This window comes from Prionailurus bengalensis, chromosome C1 (genome assembly GCF_016509475.1).
Source record: "Prionailurus bengalensis isolate Pbe53 chromosome C1, Fcat_Pben_1.1_paternal_pri, whole genome shotgun sequence".
NCBI classification, from domain to species: Eukaryota; Metazoa; Chordata; class Mammalia; order Carnivora; family Felidae; genus Prionailurus; species Prionailurus bengalensis.
The window spans coordinates 43715148-43741882 of record NC_057345.1 but is presented as its reverse complement, the minus strand read 5'-3'; the positions used below and the strand labels follow the sequence as shown (position 1 = coordinate 43741882).

The 26735-nt window shown below is 41.3% G+C and overlaps 1 protein-coding gene across 5 annotated transcripts in view; it reads right to left on the bottom strand.

Annotated features, from left to right (window-relative positions):
* DIO1 (iodothyronine deiodinase 1) overlaps positions 1 to 26735 on the bottom strand; it is a 41992-nt gene that overhangs the window by 14134 nt on the left and 1123 nt on the right. For 3 of the 5 annotated variants that reach the window (XM_043575042.1, XM_043575044.1, XM_043575041.1), the window contains exons 2-4: positions 26266 to 26446; positions 23037 to 23159; positions 3276 to 3543 (exon numbers count right to left, since the gene is read on the bottom strand). In XM_043575042.1, the coding sequence (XP_043430977.1) occupies positions 3276 to 3468 (193 nt within the window). In that variant the 5' untranslated portion in view covers positions 3469 to 3543; positions 23037 to 23159; positions 26266 to 26446. Of the gene's footprint in view, positions 1 to 3275; positions 3777 to 23036; positions 23160 to 26265; positions 26447 to 26735 lie in introns of those variants that run through there. The other 2 variants (XM_043575045.1, XM_043575040.1) reach the window with 2 other exon arrangements.

The window sequence follows — 26735 nt, the reverse complement described above, 5'->3', positions numbered from 1 at the left end:
ATTCAGTACCATTATTTCTTTTTTCTTTTTATTTTTTTTAACGTTTACTTATTTTTGACAGAGAGAAAGAGACAGAGAGAGAGAGACAGAGTGCAAGCAGGGGAGGAGCGGAGAGAGAGGGAGACACAGAATCTGAAGCAGGCTGTAGGCCCTGAGCCATCAGTACAGAGCCCAACGTGGGCTCGAACTCACGAACAGTGAAATCATGACCTGAGCCGAAGTCGGACGCTCAACCGACTGAGCCACCCAGACGCCCCATCAGTACCATTATTTCTGAGTCCATGTGCTAAAATCCAACTCATTTTATAAGTAGAGTTTTCTTTTGTCTCTTGGTCTCCTTCTCTCTCCATTCTTCAGTCTCAGGTGCAATAGCAGGGAGCAGAGGCAAATATTTAAAGTATTTAAAATGTGAAGTGGTCCAGGGGCGCCTGGGTGGCTCAGACGGTTAGGTGTCCGACTTCGGCTCAGGTCATGTTCTTGCAGTTCGTGGTTCAAGCCCCGCTTCGGGCTCTGTGCTGACAGCTCAGAGTCTGGAGCCTGCTTTAGATTCTGTGTCTCCCTCCCCCTGGCCCTCCCCTGCTCACACTCTATCTCACTCTCTCTCTCTCAAAAATAAATAAATATTAAAAAAAATTTTTTTAATGTAAACTGGTCCACTGAAAGCAAACAGTTACAAGAAGCGAGTACATTCTGTGAACTGGCCATGAGGCAAGTTGGCTTTCATGGAACTGGTCAGTAGATGATTGATATTCATCAAATTGGCCTGCTTCTAGCTCAGTGCTTGGCACATAGTGGACACTCAATAAAAGTTAACTGTTATTCTCAGTGTTCTTATTATCAGTGGTCACTTGGCAAATGTTGGATAAATATAGGCCATTTGTGCACCGCAGTTTAAAGTCATGAGCAACTGGGGCACCTGGGTGGCTCAGTCGGTTGAACGTCCGACTTCGGGTCAGGTCATGATCCCACAGTTCGTGGGTTCAAGCCCCGCATCGGGCTCTGTGCTGACAGCTCAGAGCCTGGAGCCTACTTCAGATTCTGTGTCTCCCTCTCTCTCTGCCCCTACTCTGCTCACACTCTGTCTCTCAAAAATAAATAAATGTTAAAAAAAAAATTAAAGTCATGTGCAAGAAACTCTTGCCTGTTGCTCTACTTGAAACGCCTTTCCCTTCCCAAGCTATAAAAATCTTACTCATTTTTCAAGGCCTAGTTCCAAAGCCACCTCCTCCAGGAAACATTCCAAGCCCTGCAGGCAAACTTTATACCTTTACAGCCTCCCCCATCTCACAGAACTGTGAGGATTCCTTTACCACGTCCATCTGTGCTGGGAAACCGTAACCTTCTTGAGTGAAGGAGCAAGCTCTTACCTAACTCTGAGTCCTTGGCGTCTAGCTGAGGGCCGGGCACACAGGAGGTGCTCGTGAATGTTTGCTGACTGAAGAAAAGGAGATGAAGAAGCCCAGATTCTGGGTCTGACTTGGTCGCTCACTGGCTCTGTTACCTTTGCCTCTCAGCGTTCTCCATTCCCTTCTAAAGTGAGAGGACTGGATCAGGTCAACTTTTCCCAAAGGGTGTTCTTTGGATCATGTGTGATGATGACAGGCATTTCCTCAGGGGGAGACCTGGGGGTTGTGTGTGTGAGGAACATCAGTCAGTGCTTTGTCACTTTGGGTTTTTTTGCCCCAAGTTTTGTTTGTTTCGAAGCTTCAGGGCTTCTCAGAGCTTTAAAAATATTCGCGTGCTGTATGAATTTCCAGCAGGAGGGTATAGCGTGCAGCGTTTCTCAAACTACTTGAATCGGGGAACTCGATGTAGTAAAGCTTATCTGTGGGATTTGGTCTCCAAAGACGTGCTTTGAAAAACACTAGAGTAGCCACCTGCCTCAGGGGCCTTCTCTACTCCATCCGCTGGGTCTGCGTCCCGGGAAATCAGAGATGAATCGGACACAGTACTGTCACGAGGCTCCCCGTTGGGCAGCCAGAGGCTGGGTGGCAAGAATCAGTGTCCGAGGAGAGGGGCAGATGCAGAGCCATGCGTCCAGGAGAGAGAGCGCCTGCCTAGCTGTAGGGCTCTGAGATGGCCTCACAGAAGGGCGTGTGTGTGAGAGCAGGCCCCTGTTGATGAGGCGTTTGGACTGTTGGCGATAGAGGGGAAGAGCCAACAACATGAGCAAGGCCGAGAAGGGAAAGCACAAGGGATGTGCAAGGCCCAAGAATTGGTCTGCAGGCCACAGCATGAGGCACAGCCTGCAGGTGAGACGGGGAAGGAAAGTGGGAGTTGGCTCAGGAAGGACCTTGAGCACAAGGCTGGGCCCGGGTTCGTTCTGAGTGCAGAGGGCAGTGCCGAGGCTGGGGATGCGCTTGCTAAGGGGCAATCTCGCAGCCAGTCGCAAGTGGGGTAGGAAGAGAGGGCAACAGGGGGAGGAGGAGGAAGGCCTGGTAGAAGGAAGAGCTGTGAGGACAAAAAAAAAAAAGGGGGTCTGTAAGACCCCACATGGATAGAACTTGTATACATAGGAGAGGGAGAGAGAGTGCTTCAACACATATTTACTGAGCGCCTGCCATGGGCCAGCAGCAGCCAAAAGGATGCAAAGTGGGTTAGACCACGGGCTCCACCTGCATGGAGCGTGCAGGCTAGTGGGGGTGGCACAAAACTACCTACCAGGTCAGGTGCAGTAAAGAGAAGCTTAGGACGTCAGGCATGGAAAAGGAGGTAACCTAGCCTGGTGGGGGATCCAGGGCTGGCTTGTTGCAAGAAGTGGCACTGAGCGGCAGTCTGAAGGATGAGCAGGAGCTGACCAGGCAGAGCGACTCTAAGAGCCTAAGAGCCTGTGGAAGGGGGCGCCTGGGTGGCTCAGTCGGTTGAGCATCTGACTTTGGCTCAGGTCGCGATCTCACGGTTCATGGTTCGTGGGTTTGAGCCCCACGTTGGGCTCTGTGCTGACAACATGGAGCCTACTTCACATTCTCCTTTCTATCTGCCCTCCCCCACCTCTCAAAAATGAATAAACATTTTTTAAAAATTAAAAAAAAATATATAAAGAGCATATGGAAGGAGCTGAAGGCCAGTGTAGCTGGTTTGTGGGTTAAGGACCTGGGAAGGTGGCGATGCCGCTCAGAAGAACAGAATCTAGAAGTCCTAGATGCAGGAAGTGAGAAGACAAGAAGCCAAAAGGGAGCAGCCAGAATAGAATTCAGGACTTTCCAACCCACTTCCCCACCCACTGCTGATACCCCCACTCCAAGTGCATCTCAAGCTTGGAACAGTCTCCTGACCTTTCATGAAGTCCCAGATGCTGCACCTCTGTCCTGAGAGCCGGACCACGGGGCAGTTGGGGGCCAGACCTCCTGGCTCAGTCCTGTCCTCGAGTCGCTGCCATCGGACCTTCAGGACAAACCAGAAATACTGCACGCTGTACAGAGTTGGGGCCCAGTTGTCATAGGAAAAGTGGGGGTTCTTCCGGTTCATGGCCACGATGTGTTGCTTGACTCTCGAGGGAAACAATATCAGGAACACTTTGCCCACAGCCACCTGCAGGGCCACCTGAAAGAGGACCCAGAGCCTCCTCAGCCACAGCCCTGCCCGGGGCAGCCCCATTTTGGCACAGCCAGAGCTGGCTCTGGGGCTGGTGGGCAGAGAGGCCACAGCCGGGCGGTAATGGGAGGAGCTGAACAAAGGTGCAGGGTGGATGTAGCCAACCCGGGACAGCAGGAAGGTCCTGGGACAGAAGGTGTCTGCCTTCCTGTCAATGGAATGGAAAATTCCAAACCGAGGGCTCAAAGGTCTCTTCTAATTATTATCATTTCTGATCCTTTGCCTTAACCTTTGAGATATCCTTGGACTGAGAGACTTCAGATTTTAAATCCTCCCTCTGATAAATTTTCAAAAACCAATACTTATAAAGATCACACTTAAAAGGACTCTTTGGTCCTTTAGAAAGGCTTTGTTGTAAGTAACTCCTAACATTAATCGTTCTTTTAATAATGTAAATTGTTCCTTTACTAATGAGAGATGGTTTTCCTACTCACAGCTTCTTACTTGGTGGTTGAATGTTTCTGGAGGCATAGCCTCCCCTAGAGGATTTTGGGCCTGGAAACTCCCAGGCAGAGACAGAGCTGGGTTATCCCCAAAAAAACCTGGACCTTTGTGTGTGTGTGTGTGTGTGTGTGTGTGTGTGTGTGTGTTGTGTGATATAACTACAACACTCTGCACTCAGCAGGGTGGCAGTCCAGAGTGGGGAAAAGACAAGTAAGCAAAAAGTTATCATTTTAGCATATGAAGCACAGAAACAGAAGATGGGTGGGGGGCTTGGAAACGTGGTGGAGGGCAGTTAATGCAGTTAATTCTATTTAGAGAGGTCAAGAGGACTTCCCCCAAAGTGATATCTACGCTGAAACCAGAAAGGCAGAATAGCAAGCAGTAAGCCACGCAAATGGGGGCATTGGTCCTAGTGGACGGAACCACATGTCCAAAGACCTAGAAGCCAGAGAGAGCATGGCCCACTGGAAAAATTAAAAGAAGAATCATAGAAGCTCAGAGCTGGAAAGTGTTTTAGAAAACACCTAAAATTACTTTCCTTTTAAGCAGGGAAACTGAGGCCTAGAGAGGGGAAGAGACTGAAGGCCAATTCTGCAATTAACTAATGTCCTAAAGAGTTAGTTCACAAAGCTTGAAGTTTACCCCTCCCTGACGCATTTGCATACCTGTGCAATAGGGCAGAGGGAAGAAAGACTTGAAAGCTGACTGTCATAGCCATAAAGGTGTTAACCTTGGCCTCTAGCACACTAACTCTATTTAGAGAAGAAAAAACACCTCCAAAAGCTGCTCTGTTTCTAAGCATCTCACTGTAAATGCCAAGCTGTGTCCCTAAAGTACAGCACCTGCCTGTTTGAGCAGTAATAACTCCTAATGTGTACATAGCATTTTCCCATACAAAGCATTTCTGTTATTTAAGTAGACTATTTTTTCAAGCAGTTTTAGATTTACAGCAACATTAAGCCAAAAGTATGGGAGTGCCCAACTACCCCTGGTCTCCATACTTGCACAGCCTCCCCTACTATCCGTATCCCACCAGAGTGGTACATGTGTTACAGTTGATGAGCCTATATTAACAAATCATTATCCCAAAGTCCATAGATTACATTAGACTTCACTCTTGGTATCATACAATCTATGGGTTTTGACAAATCCATAATGATATGTACCCACCATTAAGGTATCATAAAGAATAGTTTTGATGCCCTTAAATCCTCTGTGCTCCTCCAGTTTATCCTTCCCTCTCCCCTAATCCCTGGCAACCATTAATCTTTTTAGTGTGTCCATAGTTTTACCTTTTCTAGAATGTTATATAGTTGGAGTCTTACAGCATGTAGCCTTTTCAGTTTGACATCTTTCACTTAGTAATATGCATTTAAGAAACCCTCATGTCTTTTCAGGACTTGATAACTCATTGTTTTTTTTAAACATTGGACAATATCCCATTGTCTGGATGTACCACAGTTTATCTGTTCACCTATTAAAGGACATCTTGGTTGCTTTCAGGTCTTGGCAATTACAAATAAAGCTGCTGCTATAGACTGTATCCTGCCCTACCCCTCCTCCCCCCCATTCATATGTTGAAACCTAATCCCTAAAGTGATGGTATTTGGTTTTTTGTGAGGCTTTGTAAGGTGATTAGGTAATTAGAGTGGAGCCGTAATGAATGGGTTAGAGCTCCTTCACCCCTTCATCCATGTGAGGACACAAGATGACTGACTGTCTGGGAACCAGGAAGTGGGCCCTCACTAGATACCAAATCTTCTGGTGCCTTGATCTTGCACTTCCAGCCTCCAAAACTGTGAGAAATAAATTTCTGTTGTGATCCACCCAGTCTATGGTATTCTGTTATAGCGGAATGAATGGATTAAGACAGGTGCCATAAACAACTATATGCAAGTTTCTGTGTGGACGTGTTTTCAACCCATTTGGGTAAAAACCAAGAAGCACAAAGGCTGGATCTTATGGTGAAAGTATGATTAATTTTAAGAGAAATTGATAAATTGTCTTCTAAAGTGCATGTGTCGTTTTATATTCCCATCATCAATGAATGAGAGTTACTATTGTTCCATGTCCTCACCAGCATTTGGTGTTGTCTGTGTTCTGAATTTTGGCCATTCTAATAGGTATGTAATAGTATCTCACTCTTGCTTTAATTTGCAATTCCCTAATGGCATATGATAATGAGCAGCTTTTTATACACTTATTTGCCATCCATATATCTTCTTTGGTGAGGTGTCTGTTCCAATCTTTCACTCCTTTTAAATTTTTTTTTTTTTAACGTTTATTTATTTTTGGGACAGAGAGAGACAGAGCATGAACGGGGGAGGGGCAGAGAGAGAGGGAGACACAGAATCGGAAACAGGCTCCAGGCTTTGAGCCATCAGCCCAGAGCCTGACGCGGGGCTCGAACTCACAGACCGCGAGATCGTGACCTGGCTGAAGTCGGACGCTTAACTGACTGCGCCACCCAGGCGCCCCATCTTTCACTCATTTTAAAATCAGTTTGTTCATTTTTTATTGCTGAGTTTTAAGAGTTGTTTCTTTTAGATAATAGTCCTTCATCAGCTATGTCTTTTGTGAATATTTTCTCCCAGCCTTTGTGGTTTGTCTTCTCAGTCTCTTGACCAATGTCTTTTGCAGAAGTTTTTAATTTTAATGAAGTCTAGCCTACCAATTCTTTTTTTCACAGATTGTGCTTTTGGTGTTGTATCTAAAAAGTCATCACCAAACCCAAAGTCATCTAGGTTTTCTTCTGTGTTATATTCTAGGAGTTTTATAGTTTTGTGTTTTACATGTAGGTCTAAGTTCCATTTTGAGTTAATTTCTATGAAATGTCTGTGCCTAGATTCTTTTTTTTTTTTTTTTACATGTGGATGTCCAATTGTTCCAGCACCATTTTCTGAAGACTGTCTTTTGTCCTTTGTATTGTCTTTGTTCCTTTGTCAAAGATCTTTTGATTATATTTGTGTGGGTCTATTTCTGGGCACTCTTTTCTGTTCCATTGATCTTTTTGTCTATTTTCCTGTCCATATCATACTGTCTTCACTACTGTATCTTTATATTAAGTCTTGAAGTTGAGTAGTGTCAGTCCTCCAACTTTGTTTTTCTCTTTCAATAGTGCATTAGCTATTCTGGGTCTTTTGTCTCTCCATATAAACTTTGGAATGAGTTTGTCAATATCCACAAAATAACTTGTCGGGATTTGCTTTGGGATTGTGTTGAATCTATAGATTAAGTTGGGAAAAACTGACATCTTGAAAACATTGAGTCTTCCTGTTCATGAACATGGAATGTCTTTCCATTGTTTAAGTTCTTGTTTGACGTATTTCACCAGAGTTTTCCTTGTATAGATTTTTTATATATTTGGTTAATTTGTATCTAATATTTCATTTTGGGGGGTGCTAATGTAAGTGGTATTATGACTTTAATTTCAGATTCCAATTGTTCATTGCTGTTATATGAAAAAGCAATTAACTTTTGTATATTAACTTTGTATCCTACAACTTTGCTATAAACACTTATTAGTTCTGGGAGGTTTTCTTGCCAATTAATTCAGATTTTCAATATTATAATCTATGAACAAAAAAAGTTCTATTTCTTCCTTCCCAATCTGTATACCTTTTATTTCTTTTTCTTGTGTCTTATTGCATTCTCTAGGACTTCCAGTATGATGTTGAAAAAGAGTGGTGTTAGAAGGGATATTGGCAGAGGTTATTGGGAGGACATGACTGCCAGTTGACCCACAAGCTGGGCCTGGGAAATCAGAGGCTCCTTACCACCTCCCCTATCCTTGGAATGTGTGTGTCATTTGCCTTCCCTGTGTTAAAAGCTGCCCAAGGACACGGCCTTGAGATAGTAATGTGCTCTTGAGACCATCTGGATGCTATACATGACGAAACCCAGTTAACGCCTCTATATAACTTTTAAGATTCTGGCAGGCAGGTGCAGAGATCTACTTCTCTTGTGGTTGCCCAAGACAAGCCTCATAAGTACGTTCTCTTGCTTACTGAAACTGCCACCTACCAATCTGGAATAGTCTGCCTCTTTCTTCAGTCTCTCCTTGCCCTCTGTGTAAAGGGGCCAGGTTGTGGACCAACAGGGTGCACTCTTGCCTTGTTCCTGATCTTGGTGGGAAAGTATCTAGTTTCTCACCATTATGTATGATGTTAGCTGTAGGTTTTTTGTAGATGTTCTTTATCAAATTGAGAAGTTTCCTCTATTCCCTTTTCTGAGAGTTTTTATCGTTAATGGGTGTTAGATTTTGTCAAATGCTTTTTCTGCATGTATTTTGCTATAATCGTGTGATTTGTCCTTAATCTGCTGATGTAATGGATCACATTAATTCATTTTTGAATGTTGACCAAGTCTTACATATCTGGAATAAATCTCACTTGGTCATGGTGTGTAATTCTTTTTATACATTGTTGGATTCAACTTGCTAATTTTATTGAGGATTTTTGCATGTCTATTCATAAAAAATGTTGGTCTCTAATTTTCTTTTTTTGTAATGTCTTTGCTTGGTTTGGGTATTAGGGTAGTGTTGGTTGCATAGAATGGATTAGGAATTATTCCCTCTGCTTCTAATTTCTGGACAAGACTGTGGAGAATTGTTATAATTTCTTCCTTCAATGTTTGGTAGAATTCACCAGTAAACCAGTTGGTTCATTTGGGTCTGGTGCATTTTCTGTTTTCAAAAGTTATTATTTATTCAATTTCTTTCTTTATTAAAAAAACTTTTTTTTAACATTTATTTATTTTTGAGAGAGAGAGACACAGAGCGCAAGCAGGGGAGGGGCAGAGAGAGAGGGAGACGCAGAATCCGAAGCAGGCTCCAGGCTCTGAGCTGTCAGCACAGAACCCCACACAAGGCTCAAACCCACAGAACGTGAGATCATGACCTGAGCTGAAGTCAGGAGCTTAGCCAAGTGAGCCACCCAAGTGCCTCTTGATTCAATTTCTTTAATAGATATAGATCTATTCAGATTGTTTATTTCTTCTGGTATGAGTTTTCACACGTTGTGTTTTTCAAAGAATTAATCCATTTTATTTTGGTTATTACGTGTGGGCATAGAGCTATTTAGAGTATCCCTTTAATATCCCTGGGATCTCTAGTAATGTGCCCTCTTTCATTTCCAATATTAGAATTTTTTCTTAGTTAGCCTGGCTAGAAGTTTATCAATAAACCTCTGGTTTTTGGCTTCCTTGATTTTCTCTATTGAATTCCTGTTTTCAATTTCATTGATTTCTGTTCTAATTTTTATTATTTATTTTTCTCTGCTTACTTTAGAGTTAATTGTCTCTCTCTCTTTTTCTAGTTTCCTCAAGTAGAAGCTTAGAATACGGACTTTAAATCTTTCTTCTTTTCTAATTTTCTAGGTATTTTTCTCTTATTGATTTCTAGTCTGATTCCAATGTGGCCTGAGAGCATATATAATATAGTTTCTACTCTTTTAAATTTGTTAAGGTATATTTTATAGCCCAAAATGTGGTCTATCTTGGTGAATGTTCCATGTAAGTTTGAGAAAAATGTGTATTCCACTGTTGTTGGATGAAGTAGTCTATATATGTCGATTATATCCACTTGACCAATGCTGCTGTTAAGTTCCACTATGTTGTTACTGATTTTCTGTCTGCTAGATCTGTCCATTTCTGATAGAGGGACATTAAAGTCTCCAACTATAATAGTGGACTCCTCTATTTCTTCTTTCAGGTCTATCAGTTTTTGCCTCATGCATTTTAATGCTCTGTTGTTAGGCACATACACATTAAAGATTGTTATGTTTTCTTAGAGAATTGATCCCTCATCATTATGTAATGCTCCTTCTTGGTAATTTTTCTTGATCTGAAGTTTGCTCTGAAATTAGTGTAGCCATTCCAGCTTTCTTTTGATTAGTGTTAGCATAGTGTATCTTTCCACATCCCTTTACTTTTTTAAAAATAGAGTTATGGGGCACCTGGGCGGCTCAGTCGGTTGGGCGGCCAACTTCGGCTAAGGTCATGATCTCTCGGTCAGTGAGTTCGAGCCCCGCGTCGGGCTCTGTGCTGACAGCTCAGAGCCCGGAGCCTGTTTCTGATTCTGTGTCTCCCTCTCTCTCTGACCCTCCCCCGTTCATGCTCTGTCTCTCTCTGTCTCAAAAATAAACGTTAAAAAAAATTAAAAAAAATAGAGTTATTATGTAAACAGTTATTGGAACGATATGATCTATATAATCACTGTTCCTATTACTTTTTTATTTTTGATTTTTTTTTGTGGTAAAGTACACAAAACATAAAATTTACCGCCATAAACAGTTTTAAGCATACAATTCAGTGGCATTAAGAACATTCACACTATTGTACAACCATCATCATCATCCACCCATATAACTCTTTCCATTTTGCAATTCTGAAACTATATTCATTAAACAATAACTCCCCATTCTCCACATCCCTCAGCCTCAAGCAACCACCATTGGTTTTTTGCCTATGAATCTGACCACTCTCAGTACCTCATATAATGGAATCATAGAATATTTGTCTTTTTTGTGACCGGCTTATTTCACTTAGCATAATGTTCTCAAGGTTCATCCATGCTGTAGCATATTGAGGAATTTCATTCCTAATTTAAGGCTGATTAATATTCCAATATATGTATTCCACTGTATGGATAATATGTATAATATTCCAATGTATGTATGTAACACATTTTGCTTATCCCATCTACTGATGGTCACTTGGGTTCCTTCCATATTTTAGTTATTATTGTGAATAATCGGCTATGAACATAGGTTTTTAAGACCCTGATTTCAATTCTTTTGGGTATACACCCAGATGTGGAAGTGCTGAATCATATGGTAATTCCATTTTTAATTTCTTTAGGAACTGTTTTCCATAAAGGCTTCATCATTTTACATTCCCACCAACAGTGCACAAGGATTTCAATTTCTCCATATCCTTGCCGACACTAGCTATTTTGTGTTGTGTTTTGTTTTGCTTGTTTTCTTTTTGTTTTTATACTATCCATCCCAATGGGTATGAGATGATGTCAACATTAATATTTAAAATTTTAATGGTTATGTATTTCTTTCAATTTGTATTACCTATAAAAATCACACCAAAACTGGGGCACCTGGGTGGCTCAGTTGGTTGGGCATCTGGCTCTTGGTGTCGGCTCAGATCATGATCTCATGGTTTGTGGGTTTGAGCCCTGCACTGGGCTCTGCGCTGATGGCATGGAACCTGCTTGGGATTCTCTCTCTCTCTCTCTCTGCACCCCCTACAAAATAGGTAGATAAACTTAAAAAAAAACCCTATCATTTCATAGTTATTATCACTTAGGGTAAGACCAAAGTAGATAGTATAGTGGTGAGCTACGTCTTCAGAAAAGAGTTAATGTTAAAAAGTCCTTCTTGTGAGATTGGTGCTTTACTAGTGCTCGGGAACTTGGATTTTAGAAGGGTTCCCACCACTGAAAATAGCGGTTCACTGTGAAGGAACTGTTTATGAAAACAGTGTGAACACCTGCTGAACACCTTATGCCGAACACCTGCTTTCCTTCTGGGACTCTGGAATTCAGGTGTGTGCTAGACAGAGGATGCCGATGTGACCAGCTCCCAGTAAATAAAACCTTAGGTACTGAGTCTCTGATGAGCTTCCTTGGGAGACAATATTTCATACATGTTGTCACAACTTTTTCTCTGGACTGGTTTTCTCTGGACTTTGCCCCTTGTGCCTGTTCCCTTTGCTGATTTTGTTTTATATTTTTTCGCTGTGAAAGCATAGCTGTGAGTATGACTATATGCTAAGTTCTCTGCGACCTCCTACAGATCACTGAGACTTGGGGTGGACCTATGATACACCATGTTACACAGCCTGCCCATAAACATTTCAAACCTCCAGCACTTCTGTTATTTTCAGTGATACATTAACCATCACTTCAGAAAGCTGACAACTGTTTATAATGCAAAGTAGGTATAAACACGTTTCACTGAAATCTAGAAAGGGATTAAATATGTTTTGCCTTTCCTTTCCAATTGCAGATATGTGTTGGGAGTTGGGATTCTTGGTGCTGTAGCACTGAAACCAAACAACAGACTCATTTTATTATTCTAGAAACAAATCCTTATCTTAAATAAAGAGACAATGAGGGGTGCCTGGGTGGCTTAGTCAGTTACGCGTCTGACTTCAGCTCAGGTCATGATTTCATGGTTCATGAATTCGAGCCCCGTCTTGGACTCTGTGCTGACAGTTCAGAGCCTGGAGCCTGCTTCGGATTCTGTGTCTCCCTCTCTCTCTGCCCCTCCCCCCTGCTCACGCTCTGTCTCTCTCTCTCTCTCTCTCAAAAATAAATAATAAACATTTAAAAAAAAAGACAACGAGCTTAATATATCTGTGTTACTAATTGATCATGTATTGTTCCATTATTCTCACTAAAAAGTTTTTTAGATATGTATTTGTATAAATAGATTATTACTTTTATATTTTATCATTTATTTTCTTAATTTTTAATGACTTTGATTTTCATTGTATTTATTAGTATAGCTACATTCTATTAATGGCAAGAGATCGTGGTTTTCCATTTCATGGAGGTTGATATACAGTTTCTCTCTAAAATAAACATATTTAGGGGCGCCTGGGTGGCTCAGTCAGTTGAACATCCAACTTCGGCTCAGGTCATGATCTCATGGTTTGTGGGTTCGAGCCCCATGTCAGGCTCCGTGCCATCACTGGAGCCTGCTTGGGATTCTCTTTCTCCCTCTGCCCCTCCCCTGCTCGCACTCTCTCTCTCCATCTCAAAAAGAAACATAACAAACAAACAAAAAAAATTAAAAAATATATATTTAAGTTTAAAGAGTGAGCTCACAAAACCATTAAAAAAAGAAGGAAAACGAGGATGTGGTAAGTGCACATAGGTGATGGTACACGGGATTTCACTGAATTGTCCTTTACTTTCTGTGCAGGCTTGGAATTTTGAATAATAGAAACACTAGTTAAGAATTGCTAGCAGTATGTCAGCCTTTTGCTCACAAAACAACTAGCTTTTCCATGAAAAAACTATTTAATTTTTTTTAATGTTTATTTATTTATTTTGAAAGAAAGAGAGACAGCATGCAAAAGGGAGAGGACCAGAGAGAGAGAGGGAGACAGAGGATCCAAAACAGGCTCTGTGCTGACAGTGGAGAGCCTGATGCAGGGCTCGAACCCAGGAACCGTGAGATCATGACCTGAGCCAAAGTTGGACGCTTAACCCGCCTAGCCAAGCAGGCAACCCCCCCAAAAACTATTTTAATGTATTACTTTCACAGGAGATAAAGGAAAACCTCCAAACATTGACATGTAAGTGTACACACACATAAATAATATTGGGTATTATTTATAATACCCAAATTGGGTAAAACTGAGGGTAAAACCAAAATAGGGTAAAACCAAAATAGGGAACTGGGCAAAATGGTTTGGGCAAATGTAAAAGTTAAAGCAGCCCTGAGGGAAAATGGCAATATCAGTTCTGTGATTGTGCAAGGAAGTCCGGAACATGCTATAGGACAGAGCGGCCTATTCTGAGTTTCCTACATTAGGACAGAGACTCCTGGAAGGATATGTAAGGGGTCCCGTGTCGGCAGTGACTACTGGCTTCTGGAAGAATCAATATTAACTCTTTTCTGAAAAGATATCCCCTGTATCTTGGTGTCAACAATGACTGTATGCATTTGAAAAAAGAGCCAAATAGAACCATTAGAAAAGAAAAAATATTTAGACCTGAGGATTTCCATAGATTAGGATAAAACTGATACGAGTATGCAAAGATTACCACCACGAGTAGGACAAAGAAACAAACCACCATGAGTGAGAGTCAGCAGAAAAACAACATTGAAATCCTTAAGAATTTCAGGTAGTGGGATTATCAAATACAGCCTATTTAAATAATTATAACTGTGTGTTAAAAGTTTAATTCATTCATAGGAGCCAGGGAACCCTGACAACAGAGGCCAGCTTCTACCAGCAAACTACTAAGTATTTGCCTTCCTGGATTATTGAAAAAAAAAAAAAAAAGCATTCATGGGTTATCCAAAATGATTTTTCAACGTTTTTTTTGTTTTTTTGTTTTTTTGTTTTTAATTTTTGGGACAGAGAGAGACAGAGTATGAACGGGGGAGGGGCAGAGAGAGAGGGAGACACAGAATCGGAAACAGGCTCCAGGCTCTGAGCCATCAGCCCAGAGCCTGATGCGGGGCCCGAACCCACGGACCGCGAGATCGTGACCTGGCTGAAGTCGGACGCTTAACCGACTGCGCCACCCAGGTGCCCCCAAAATGATTTTTAAAGAACCAAACAGAACTTTTAGAAAATGAATGCATAATGGCTGGATTAAAAACTCAGTGGGTGGTTTAAATAGCAGATTAAGAACCCCTGAAGAAAGAATTAGCTAGAATGATGTATAAAGAAATTACTTGGGATGCCATGCAAATCAAAGGATTTGAAAAACATGAAAAAATGTTATTTGAAAACATGAAGGAGAAGTTAAAGCAATTCAGAGTAACATTTACAAAAAGTAATCAGTACGCTGTTTTAGTGAAGCTATGGAACACATACACACACACACACACACACACACACACACACACAAGAACAAAGAGAAGATCTTGAAGTAGGCATGGGGGGGGGGGGGGAAGGAAATAAGTAAAAGCAAGCAAGCAAAGAAAAAAAAAGTCAGAGGGAAGAAACAGTCCCCTACAAAGAAATGAGAATCATATTGACAGCAATTTTGAGTCAGCTTTCCTAGAAGCAGAGCCTGAGACAAGATCCTCCGGCACATGATTTACTGACAGGGCTCTTAGGAGAACCTCTAAGGTATAGGAAAGCAGGACAGGGCAAGGGAAGAAGCTAAGTAAAATGTGGTTTCAGATGAGGTCTAGTCTTTCCCTGATCCCATGAGGATGCTCTGGATCATGTATGGCACCACTGAGTTATATCAATTTGAGGCAAAGAGGGGTCAACCATTAGTATACTCCTATCACTCAGTTACTGGCTATACATATCACCTCCCAGACATTTCCAGACAAAGCAGCATCCTTCTGCTGAAGGGTAATTCTCCAGAGAAAAAGGAAGCTCTGAGCCATGAGTAATCACCACAGAAGTTGGGGAATGGATGCAGCAGGTAGTCATGAAGATTTAGGTGGGGCACCAAGTGCAACAGCAGAGTCCTCAGCAGCAACAATGGAAATCAGAAGGTAGTGGAATAATATCTTCAAAGTATTGAGGGAAAAAATAACTGGCAATCAGGAATTGTGTGCTCAACCCAACGGTCTTTAAAAAAATTTTTTTTTCCATTTATTTATTTTTTGAGAGACATAGAGAGACAGAGCACAAGTTGGGGAGGGGCAGAGAGAGAAGGAGACACAGAATCCAAAGCAGGCTCCAGGCTCTGAGCTGTCAGCACAAAGCCCGATGCGGGGCTCAAACTCACAAACTGTGAGATCATGACCTGAGCTGAAGTCAGACGCTTAACTGACTGGGCCACCCAGGCGCCCCCCAACTGTCTTTTAAGAATGGGGATGAGGGGTGCCTGGGTGGCTCAGTCAATGGAGCGTCTGACTCTTGATTTCAGCTCAGGTCATGATCTCATGGTTTGGGTGGTGAGTCTGAGCCCTGCTTTGGGCTCTATGCCTGCTTGGAATTCTCTCTCTCTGCCCCTCTCTCTCCCTCAAAATAAATAAATAAAAACTTAAAAAAAATCTATCAAATATTCCTAAGAAAAGAAAAGAAAAGAATGGGGATGAAGGAAAGTATTCCTGAATAAACAAAAACTGAGTTTATGATCCTAGACTTCAACAAAATTACTTCTAAAATTTTCAGGAAGAAGGAAAATGCTCTCAGGAGGAATGTCTAAAATGTAAGCAGGCGTAGTGGCAATGAAACTGGTAAACATATAGGTAAATCTAAATAAATACGTTCTGAATAGAAAAATAAGAATAGAAATAAAGGGTTGGGCATCATCCCCCCAAAAGTGATTGATTTAGAGGGAAATATTACAGTTCCTAACAGGATGGAGACACCTGGAAACACCCCAGGAACCAAAGTGGTTGGTCAATCTGTCAAATTAATGTGAACACTGTGGGAGCTTCCCGGGCAACAGAGGGTGAGTAGGTCTCGGTGAAGGCACGGGACAGAGCTGACAACACCTAAGACGATGGCTGTGCACTGGGGACTGGAGAGAGGGTGGACTATCATGTTTCCATGAGTCCATTTGCCGTCCCATACATTCCACTGAGAGACCCTTTCACTCCCTCTTATTAAAAAAAACAACTAAACAAAAAAACCAGTAGCCAGCCCATCACTACTGCTGAAACCAGACCAGAGTGGGGCATGGTTAACTGAGATTCCCCTTTTACAATCTCTCTCCATATCTCTGAGGACTGGGTGGTTCTAGATAAAGGTGACAATGAGCAGTGCCAGGACCCTGATACAGAGTATGTAACACAGCTGCCCTCTCCACTCTTTGGTAGCTCTCCACACCTTTCTCTCCCAATTCATCACATAGAACACAGAACACAGGTGTTGTGTTGTTTTTGTTTTTTTAGGCTCTTCTCTCACGTGTTCATCACCAGGACAAGGGGCTAAAACCCCTAGGAGAGTAAGAGTTCATTCAGAAAGATAAAACACCGTCTTAAAGGAAAAGATTCAATTGAACAACCTACATCAAAGGAGGCAGTGGGGGGAGGGTCATCAGTTATTGCAGCGTGACCTGGCCTATCCTGATTCACAGAGGGAAACAAATATAGGGAAAAAGACTTTCGTGAAATCCCAACTAAAAACCACTATAATTAGAGAAATATGTAAGACTTCAGATTGAAAGATTGAAAAAACCACACCTAGGGGTGCCAGGGTGGCTCAGTCAATTGGGCACCCAACTTCGGCTCAGGTCATGATCTCATGGCTCGTGAGTTTGAGCCCCATATTGAGTTCTGTACGGACAGCTCAGAGCCTGGAGCCTGCTTCGGATTCTGTGTCTCCCCCCTTCCCCAGCTCGTGCTCTGTCTCTGTCTCTCTCTCAAAAATAAGCAAACATTAAACAAACCCCAAAACACACCTAGTCATATTATAGTGCAACTTAAGAACATTGGTCACAAAGAGAAATTTCTGTAAGTTTCCAGAGAGAAAAAGTAGATATCACAAAATATTGAATGAGAAGAACAAAGTCAGATGACTGATACTACCCAAATTCAAGGATAACTATAAAGCTATACTAGTCAAGACAGTGTGCTATTGGCAAAGAATAGACAAGTATCCATGGAACAGAATAGGGAGCCCAGAAACAGAACCACATAAATATAGTCAAGTAATCTGACATAGGAACAAAGACAAGACAAAGGAGAAAAGACAGTCTCTTCAACAACGGTGCTGGAAGAACCAGACATCCACGTGCAAAAAAATAAAATAAAATAAAATAAAATAAAATAAAATAAAATAAAATCTAGGCACTGACTTTACACCTTTCACAGAAATGAACTCAGAGTAGATCACAGACCTAACATAAAACACAAAACTATAAAGCTTCTAGAATATAACAGCAGAAAACCTAGATGACTTTGGGTTTGTTGACGATGTTTTAGATACAACACCAAAGATACAATCAATGAAAGAAAGAATAGGCTGGACTTATTAAAATCAAAACCTTCTGCTCTGTGAAAGACACTGTCAGGAGACTCAGAAGACGAGCTACAGACTGGGAGAAACATTTGCAAAAGACACATTTGATAACAAACTGTTACCAAAATATACAAAGAACTCTTAAAACTCAACAATAAGAAAACAAACGATCCAGTAAAAAAAAAGGGGCAAAAACCTTAACAGACACCTCATCAAAGAAGACATACAGATGACAAATAAGCATATAAAAAGATGATCCACGGGGCGCCTGGGTGGCGCAGTCGGTTAAGCGTCCGACTTCAGCCAGGTCACGATCTCGCGGTCCGTGAGTTCGAGCCCCGCGTCGGGCTCTGGGCTGATGGCTCGGAGCCTGGAGCCTGTTTCCGATTCTGTGTCTCCCTCTCTCTCTGCCCCTCCCCCATTCATGCTCTGTCTCTCTCTGTCCCAAAAATAAATAAACGTTGAAAAAAAAATTTAAAAAAAAAAAAAGATGATCCACATTGTATGTCATTAGGGAACTTCAAGTTAAAACGATAATGAGATACCACCATCTGCCTATCAGAAAGGCCAACATCTGGAACACCCATACCACCAAACACTCACTGGTGAGGGTGCACAGCAAGAGACTCTCATTCTTTGCTGGTTGGAATGTAGAATGGTACAGCTACTTTTGAAGTCAGTGTAGCAGTTTCTTAAAAAACTAAACATACCCTTACCATACAATCCAGTAATCCCGCTCCTTGATATCTACCCAAAGGAGTTGAAAATCTAAGTCCACACAAAACCCTGCACACAGATATTTATGGCAGTTTTAGTCACAACTGCCAAAACTTGGAAGCAACCAAGATTTCCCTCAGTAGCTGAATGGATAAATAAACTGGGATACGTCCAGACACTGGAAAATATTATTCCGTGCTAAAAAGGAAGGAGCATGAAAGGACATGGAGGAACCTTAAATGTATAATATTAAGTGAAAGATGCCAATCTCAGAAGACTACATATTGTATGATTTGAACCATATGACATTCTGGAAAAGGCAAAACTATGGAGACAGTGAAAATATCAGAGGATTCCAGGGGTTTGGGGCGGGGTGAACAGGAGAAACACAGAGGATTTGCGGGGGGGGGGGGGGGGGCATTGAAAGTACTCTGTATGATACTATAATGGTGGATACATGTCATTACACATTTGTCCAATCCCAAAGAATGTACAACATTAAGAGTGAACCCTAATGTAAACCATGGACTTCAGATGATTACGATGTGTCAGTGTAGGTTTATCAACTATAACAAATGAACCATCTGATGGGAGATGTTGATAATGGAGAAAGCTGTGCATATGTGGGGACAGGGGTACAGGAGAAATATCTTTCTCTCTTCCTTACAATTTTTCTGGGAACCTAAAACTTCTCTAAAAAAATATAATACAATACAATACAATGTAATACAATACAATATGATACAATAAGATACAATATAATACCACAACACAACACAACACAACACACGGTCCCACCTAGAAAAATGAGCAGATTATCTACAAAAGGATAAAATGATAAGAACCATTGGAGACAAGTAGAAAAGGGAATAATATTTGTCAAGTGTTGAGGGAAAGTGACTGAATTTCATGTTCTGTTAAATTAATATTTAAACATGAGGGTAAAATAAATTTGAGATATTATGAGGCACGTATAGCCATTGGAAGGTTTGCCACAGAGACACATCTTGAAAACATTATTACAGGAAACTCTTCAGCAAGAAGAGAAATGAATCCAGGAAAATGCCATGGGCTAAGGAAAATAAGAATGAGTGAGTTTGTTTGTAAAGTTTATCATTTTCTAAATGAGCAAGTGTCAGAATAGACAACAGAACAAGTACCAGAATGTATATAATAACAATACAGAAACAAAACTCTAGAGAATGTGCTGGGGTATTTTCTTGTTCATTGGATAGTATGCATGACTTTAATAAGCTTCTAGAAAAAAATGAGTTAGAAGCAACAAAATAAAATGGATGTATCACTTTGAATTAGCAAGAAAAAAAAATTAACCTAGCTAATGAAAGATAGTAAGGAATATGAAGAGGACTTGGAAGTAATTAATGTGCAAAAAGATGACTGAAGTGTCTAAATATAGAAAATAATCGCATTTAATGTAAATGACTTAGAAGCACTTCTGGAATGGAAGGAAGGGTAAGGATCTTGGAAAACCCACTCCTTTATAAAGGTGATGAGAACAATGGCAAAAATGGTCAAAATCAACTTTTTTTTCCAGAATTCTTTAAATTAACCAGCGAAAAGCTTGCAATAATCTGAAAAGTGTCTATTCAAGAAAAACAGCTGAATCTTGGTAAGAGCTTTGTGATGTTTTAACTCACTCTATTCCCATGCCCCTCACACAGCTCCAGTTGAAAAACAACAGCTTTGCAACCATGGTTGCTGTGAAAAACAGCCATCAAGTAGACACGGGAGGTGGAAGAATGGGTTGGGAGCTCTTCAAAAAAAGTCCTATCCTCAGAGAACTTCCATTATTTGACTTGTCTAATGTCTTCCTTGGAAAGCTCCATTCTTGGGTCTTGGTTTTATTTGACCTGAGTCAGAGCTCACTCTATAAAAGCAGGGTATTTGTCAAAATATCAGTGGTAATTCTTTAACACTACAATTGTCTGAGGTGGTGTAATAAGTTTGGGGTAATGAGAGGCTGACCAAAAAAATTAAAAAGAAAAAAATTGAGGAATGAGACGTCCATAGGGGGGTTTCGCAAAGCTCCAAAATATTCCTGGAAATCCAGAAGGCCATGTGCATGTGTGGGGCTGTAGGCATGCACAAGACCCAAGAAGGCCCTAATCTCTGTCTCTGGCTGACCTTGAGGCTCTGAACAAGTAGGAAGTGAAGGCTAAGAGCGGTCACCTGTCTGACTCAGCGTTGGAGGCATGAGCCAACATTCACACAGAGCCCCTCAGCAAAGTCTGAGAGACTTATTCCTTCCAGGCAGTTAAGGAAATCTGTGCAATCATTAGCTAACCACTAAAGCAACCAAGCAGAGACTTCAGTAGTCACACACAACAAAGAATACAGATTTTACAGCATTAGTTCAGGAAAGGAACCATGTGACCCAGCAATTCTACTTCTAGGTATATACCCAAGGGAAATTAAAACATGTTCACACAAAACTTGTACATGAATGTTTACAGTAGCATAATCCATGATAGCCAAGAAGTAGAAATGACCTACATTCTGTTAACTGGAATATGATAAACAAATTGTAGTATATCCACACAATGGGATATTATTAAGCAATAAAAGGAAAGACATATTTTTTTTTTAATTTTTTTTTCAACGTTTTTTTATTTATTTTTTTGGGACAGAGAGAGACAGAGCATGAACGGGGGAGGGGCAGAGAGAGAGGGAGACACAGAATCGGAAACAGGCTCCAGGCTCTGAGCCATCAGCCCAGAGCCTGACGCGGGGCTCGAACTCACGGACCGCGAGATCGTGACCTGGTTGAAGTCGGACGCTTAACCGACTGCGCCACCCAGGCGCCCCAAGGAAAGACATATTGATTGATACATGCTACAATATGGCTGAACCTTGAAAACATTATGCTAGGTGAAAGAAGCCAGTCTTTAAAAACTATATATTGGGATGAGCACTGGGTGTTGTATGGAAACCAATTTGACAATAAACTTCATATATTGAAAAATAAATAAATAAATAAATAAATAAATAAATAAATAAATACAAAACCAAAAAACCCTATATATTGAAAAAGTTTTAAAAACCTATATATTGTACTTTTCCACTTAAATGAAATGCCCAGAATAGACCACTGTATAAAGACAGAGTAGATTAGTGGTTCCCAGGGACTATGAGAGTGGTGATGGAGATTGGGACTGACTGCTATGGGTACAAGGTTTCTTCTGGGGTGATGAAAGTATTCTAAAATTATATAATTAGGCCAGATACACAGCTCTGTGAGTGTACTAATAACCACTGACTTGTACATCATTGAATTAGAAATTTGGTAACAAAATGTTAGCTAAAAAATCCCTTATACCTTGAAACTATAAGGCATGCTGTCAGATAAGCCTTGGATTGAAGAAGAAGTCATTTGGGAAATTATAAAATATTTAGAAGTGAATAACAATGAAAGCATAATGTGTGTCACAGCTAAAACAATACCAAGAATACTTTCTTTTAATAAGACAAGAAAGAATGAAAAAATGAACTAAAGATTCAAATGCATGATGGGAAAAAGGACAATAGAGTAAGCCCCCCTCACAAGGAAATCATAAAGATAAGGAAAGAAAAGAATAAATTGGTGGGGTTGGGTGGATGGGTGGCAATGGAGAGCTAGAAGGAAAAAACAAATGACTCAAAAAATTTTCCTTGAAATGATTACTGAGATAAATAAATCTCTAACAAAATCTGATAAAGAATGAAAATCTCAAATAAACACTAGTAAGAATGGACACAACAGAGGGGCGCCTGGGTGGCTCAGTCAGTTGGGCGTCCAACTCTTGATTTTGCCTTAGGTCATGATCTCATAGTTGTGAGATCGAGCCCCGGTGTGGGACTCCACGCTGGCAGTGCAGAGCCTGCTTGGGATATTCTTTCCCTTTCTCCCACAATCCCTCTCTCCCTCAAAATAAATGAATAAATAAACATTTTTTAAAAAGAACAGATACAACAGAGATTTTAAAAATAAAATGAGATTTGAACAACGTGTCAGTATATTAAAAACCTTAGATGACATGTACCTTCTGACAAATATCAAGATACTGCAGTTGGTAAAAAGGAACAGAAATTTGAAAAGATCAATGTCCATTTAAAATTGAAACTCTAACCCCTAACATCTTTCCCACCAAAATAATCCTAGCCTCACATCACTTTACAAAAGAGTTTAGCCAAACTTTCAAGGGATTGATAATACTTGCCTTGCACAAGATTTCCAGGAAATAGCAAAAGAGAGAATGCCTCTCAGTTCATTTTATGAAGCTATATAACCTTAATTTGAAAGCTGGATAAAGACTGTACAAGAAAAGTATAGGCCCATTTCACTTATGGACATAGATCTAAAAATTCCCGGAATTCTCAGCAACATTAGCTAATGAAATGCAACAGAATCCAAGCAGTTTGCCATTTGTGTTCAACGGTTCCCAAGACCACCCTCTGGTTCAATTACAGTTAAAAGGATACAGTTGAAAAGATACTACAGTGAAAGGATACAGATTAAAATCAGCACAGAAAAGGGACACAGGGCAGGATGTAGGAGAGACCAAGAGAAAGCCCCCAACTGTCCTCACTCAGTGAGGTTTACAGACATTGCTTAATTCTCCCAGTAGAAATGGGTGGCAAAATGGAGAAACACTCACCCAGCATTGATGTCCAAGGCTTTTGACGGTTGATCATACTGGCATGACTGACACTTTCTTGTGGCTGACCTTCAGTCTCCAACATCTCCAGAGGTCAGACTGATACTATACGGCCCAAGGTATCTACCAGAATCACATTGTTAGTATACATTATCTGGTGTGGCCCAAAGCCTCAGGTAAATAAGGACTCTCTTAATGGCAGGATATTCCAAGGGCTTAGAAGGGATCTTCCAGTACCCAGGCAATAGACAAACTTTCATTCGAAATGTGCAGGATTTAGACAACTCAGACCTGCTGAGTTAATCTTTTACTGCATAGCATCTTAATGGACTAAAGTAGAAAGATCATGTGATTCCTCATTAAACGTAGAAAAGACATCTGATACAGTTCAGCATCGACTTAAAAAAAATTTTTTTAAAGATTAATTTGATATCTGCAAAGCCAAGATACTAACCTTCTGTCAATTTTTGTTCAAAGGCGAGTGGGGGTTATATAAACAACACAGCATAGTTGCAGGTAGTTGCCAGGTAGCGTGGGAATCATGGTGGTGGCCCTACACAGCTGAGGTTTGGAAAACTCGCGGCTCCCTGTGGGCTTTGCAGAGAGATCTGGGTCTGAGCCTAAAGCTCAACCACTGGTTGTCTCAGGAAACAAGAAAAAAAAAAAAAGCATGCATACATCTGTAAGTTGGTCATCAATTTTACAGATATAAAGGATGTGAAGTAAAAAATTTACAAATGACAATACAATATAAGATATTCCTTATTGCAGATTCCATCTAGCCAATTAGTTTTCATAGGATGCTTTCATTGCTTTTTGGCAAATACTTTTCTTCAGTCCACCTATGTTTGCAATTGAGAAATAGGATCGTTTGGACATGAGTGTTAATAATACTTTTCTTTAGGTGAAGGAGGAAGGTGAAAGTGAAAAAATAAACACATATGTCAAAATTTGACTTGTTTGTTCATGATGTTGTTTTTGAATACTCAAAGAATACTGCCTCAATTTTTTGTGTTATTCACAATATTACTACTACAGGTACAACATGTATTTTTATATTTAACCTGCACTTTAACGTTTTCTCCATCACTTTCTTAAATCTAGACCAGGGGCTGGTAAATTGTGGTAAATTATGGCCAAATCTGGCCCTCTGCCTATTTTTTTTTTAACATTTATTTATTTTTGAGACAGAGAGAGACAGAGCATGAACGGGGGAGGGGCAGAGAGAGAGGGAGACACAGAATGGGAAGCAGGCTCCAGGCTCCGAGCCATCAGCCCAGAGCCCGACGCGGGGCTCGAACTCACGGTCAGTGAGATCGTGACCTGAGCTGAAGTCGGACGCTCAACCGACTGAGCCACCCAGGCGCCCCTGCCTATTTTTATAAATAAAGCTTTTTGGAATACAGCCTGCCATTCATCTATACTTTTGCCTATGTCTACTTTTGTGCTACAACAGCAGATTTGACTAGTTGCAACAGACTCTGCTGAAATACATTTACTATTCTGGACTTTCTAGAAAAAGATTGCCAGCCCTGGTCTAGACAATTAACATCACAGTAAACCAATCCCAGACATGTAGCTTTTGCCTATTCCTGTGATGTAATTAATTTCACCACTGCTCATTTTAAGCTACCAATGTGACATCACTGAAGAGATTGGGAAGAGATTATCAGAAGCACACTGTATGTATAAGATAGATACAGCTTCAGGAGAATAGATAATGGTAAAATGTAGAGAAATACTTAGAAAGCAGTGTTTTGAACATTATTACCTCTGTTGTTAAAATAATTTATTGTTCATATAATTTCTTTAATTGTAAGCTTATATAATTTAACTTTAATAATGGCTGGATTTAATAACTGGCTCCTGAGAATAACAGGATTCCTGAGAATTTAGCAACCACCTCTCACGAACTGGTCTGAGAATGTTCCAGCACGCCACTGGCCCGATCTGCACCCAGCTGTATGACCAAAGCCGAATCACTTAACCTCTCTATCAGACAGGGCATGCAATAGAATGCAGGCCAAGCCATGCTTCTCCACTTTGTCTCCCACGTACTGCTAACTACCGAGTATCTGGGACTAGCCCACTCAGTTTACAAAGTCTTTGAAATCTGTTATTTCGTCTTTTAGAATGTTTGCAGTTGGTTTACAAATTTTTATGATCAAATTTTGGTAGGGGGAGGGGGACACTTATATGAGTCTTGTGTCCTGTTTGTTGCAGGATGGCTCTGGCCTACCCTGAGCAAGGGCCAGCGGCCTATTTCAGGTCTCCCTTGCCCACACGGTGGCTTCAAACAATCTTAGCCCTTAACACCGGGCGCATTAAAAAAGGACAAGAGGGCTGTGTGTTAGGAAATCCAAAAGAAAAAGATTAAAGCAGTCCTAGGGTCAGGGTGAGATGCTCCCACAGTGCCAGCAGCCCTCTCCTTGTGATGGGTGTTGCTCACGGGAGTGGTGGAGATGCTTTCTGGAACATGGCTCACCTATGTGGTCACCAGCAAAAAGCCAGGGGACTAAGTCAGGATCACATGCAGCATCTAACCAGAGTGTCCCCTTTACCCCCCTCATCCCTGTCCATCAGAGCAAGATGCTCCTCAGCTTTCCTTCCCCCTTCATGCTTCCCTCATTCTATCTGGGGTGGGAGGGTGGGATGGGTTCCATCTCTCACTGGTTCATTCCCCTTCAGAGCAGTAGAGGTGGAATTAGCATCAGCGGCTGAGCTCATCTACTTTATCATAATTGGGCAGACAAGTTAAGGACATCTGAACATTTGAGCTCAGTTTGTTAACCTTGACACCAATAGTCCACATTTTGGACTAGATAATTCTTTGTTATGAAGGGCTATCCTGTGCCCTGTAGGATGTTTAGAAGTATGAGGGTCAGGAGCACTCCAGTAGCACCCCACAAGTTATAACAATCAAAAATGAGATTTTTGGCAACATTAGACATTGCCAAATACCCCCTCGGAGCAAAATATCCTACCGCTGAGAATCACTGTTTTAGTTAAACCAGTAATCTTTGATTCTTATCTCAGTTTGAGCCAAAACTTTTATATCATTATAACTAATAAACCGATATAACCTTTATTTCTGTTTCTAAGAGAAGAAATATATAGCCTAGCTGTTATCACCTCCCCCCAACACACACATTGACCACCAGCGATGGGACTGTTGCCATCTGACTGCTGAGCAGTCCAGTTCTAAAATTCCAACCTGAGGGCTGCTTACCGGGGCCACTCGTGGTACCAGTGTGCCTTAGTGTAGGTTCCTCATATGAGTACTTCACTGGCAAGTGTGAGTCCAAGAACCGGGAGTGACGGACAGGGGTTACAAAGCAGGAAAGGAAGGAGCGCCGTTGCAAGGATGCATTATCAAATTGGCCACTTCCTGAGGCACTTGCTGCTCGATCCTACAAGAGAGTTAGAAAGCTATATGAAATACCTGAAGAGTCTTTCTGAGGAGAAAAAGAGAGAAGCATCAGTTGCTGACCCCATCGGTCAAAAACGTGTCCATGAGGCATCAACCACTCCCCACCCCGGCCCTTCTGGGCTGTTCCTGTCCTGGTGCTGACCAGTTCCAACAGCTCCAGGACCCCATGGGATCAGGACACAAGCCATGAGGCAGGTGAGAACGCTGAGGCGTGGGCCTGAGGAGAAGCCCACTTAGGTTCTACCTGCTGGAGTGGAGTAAGATACATG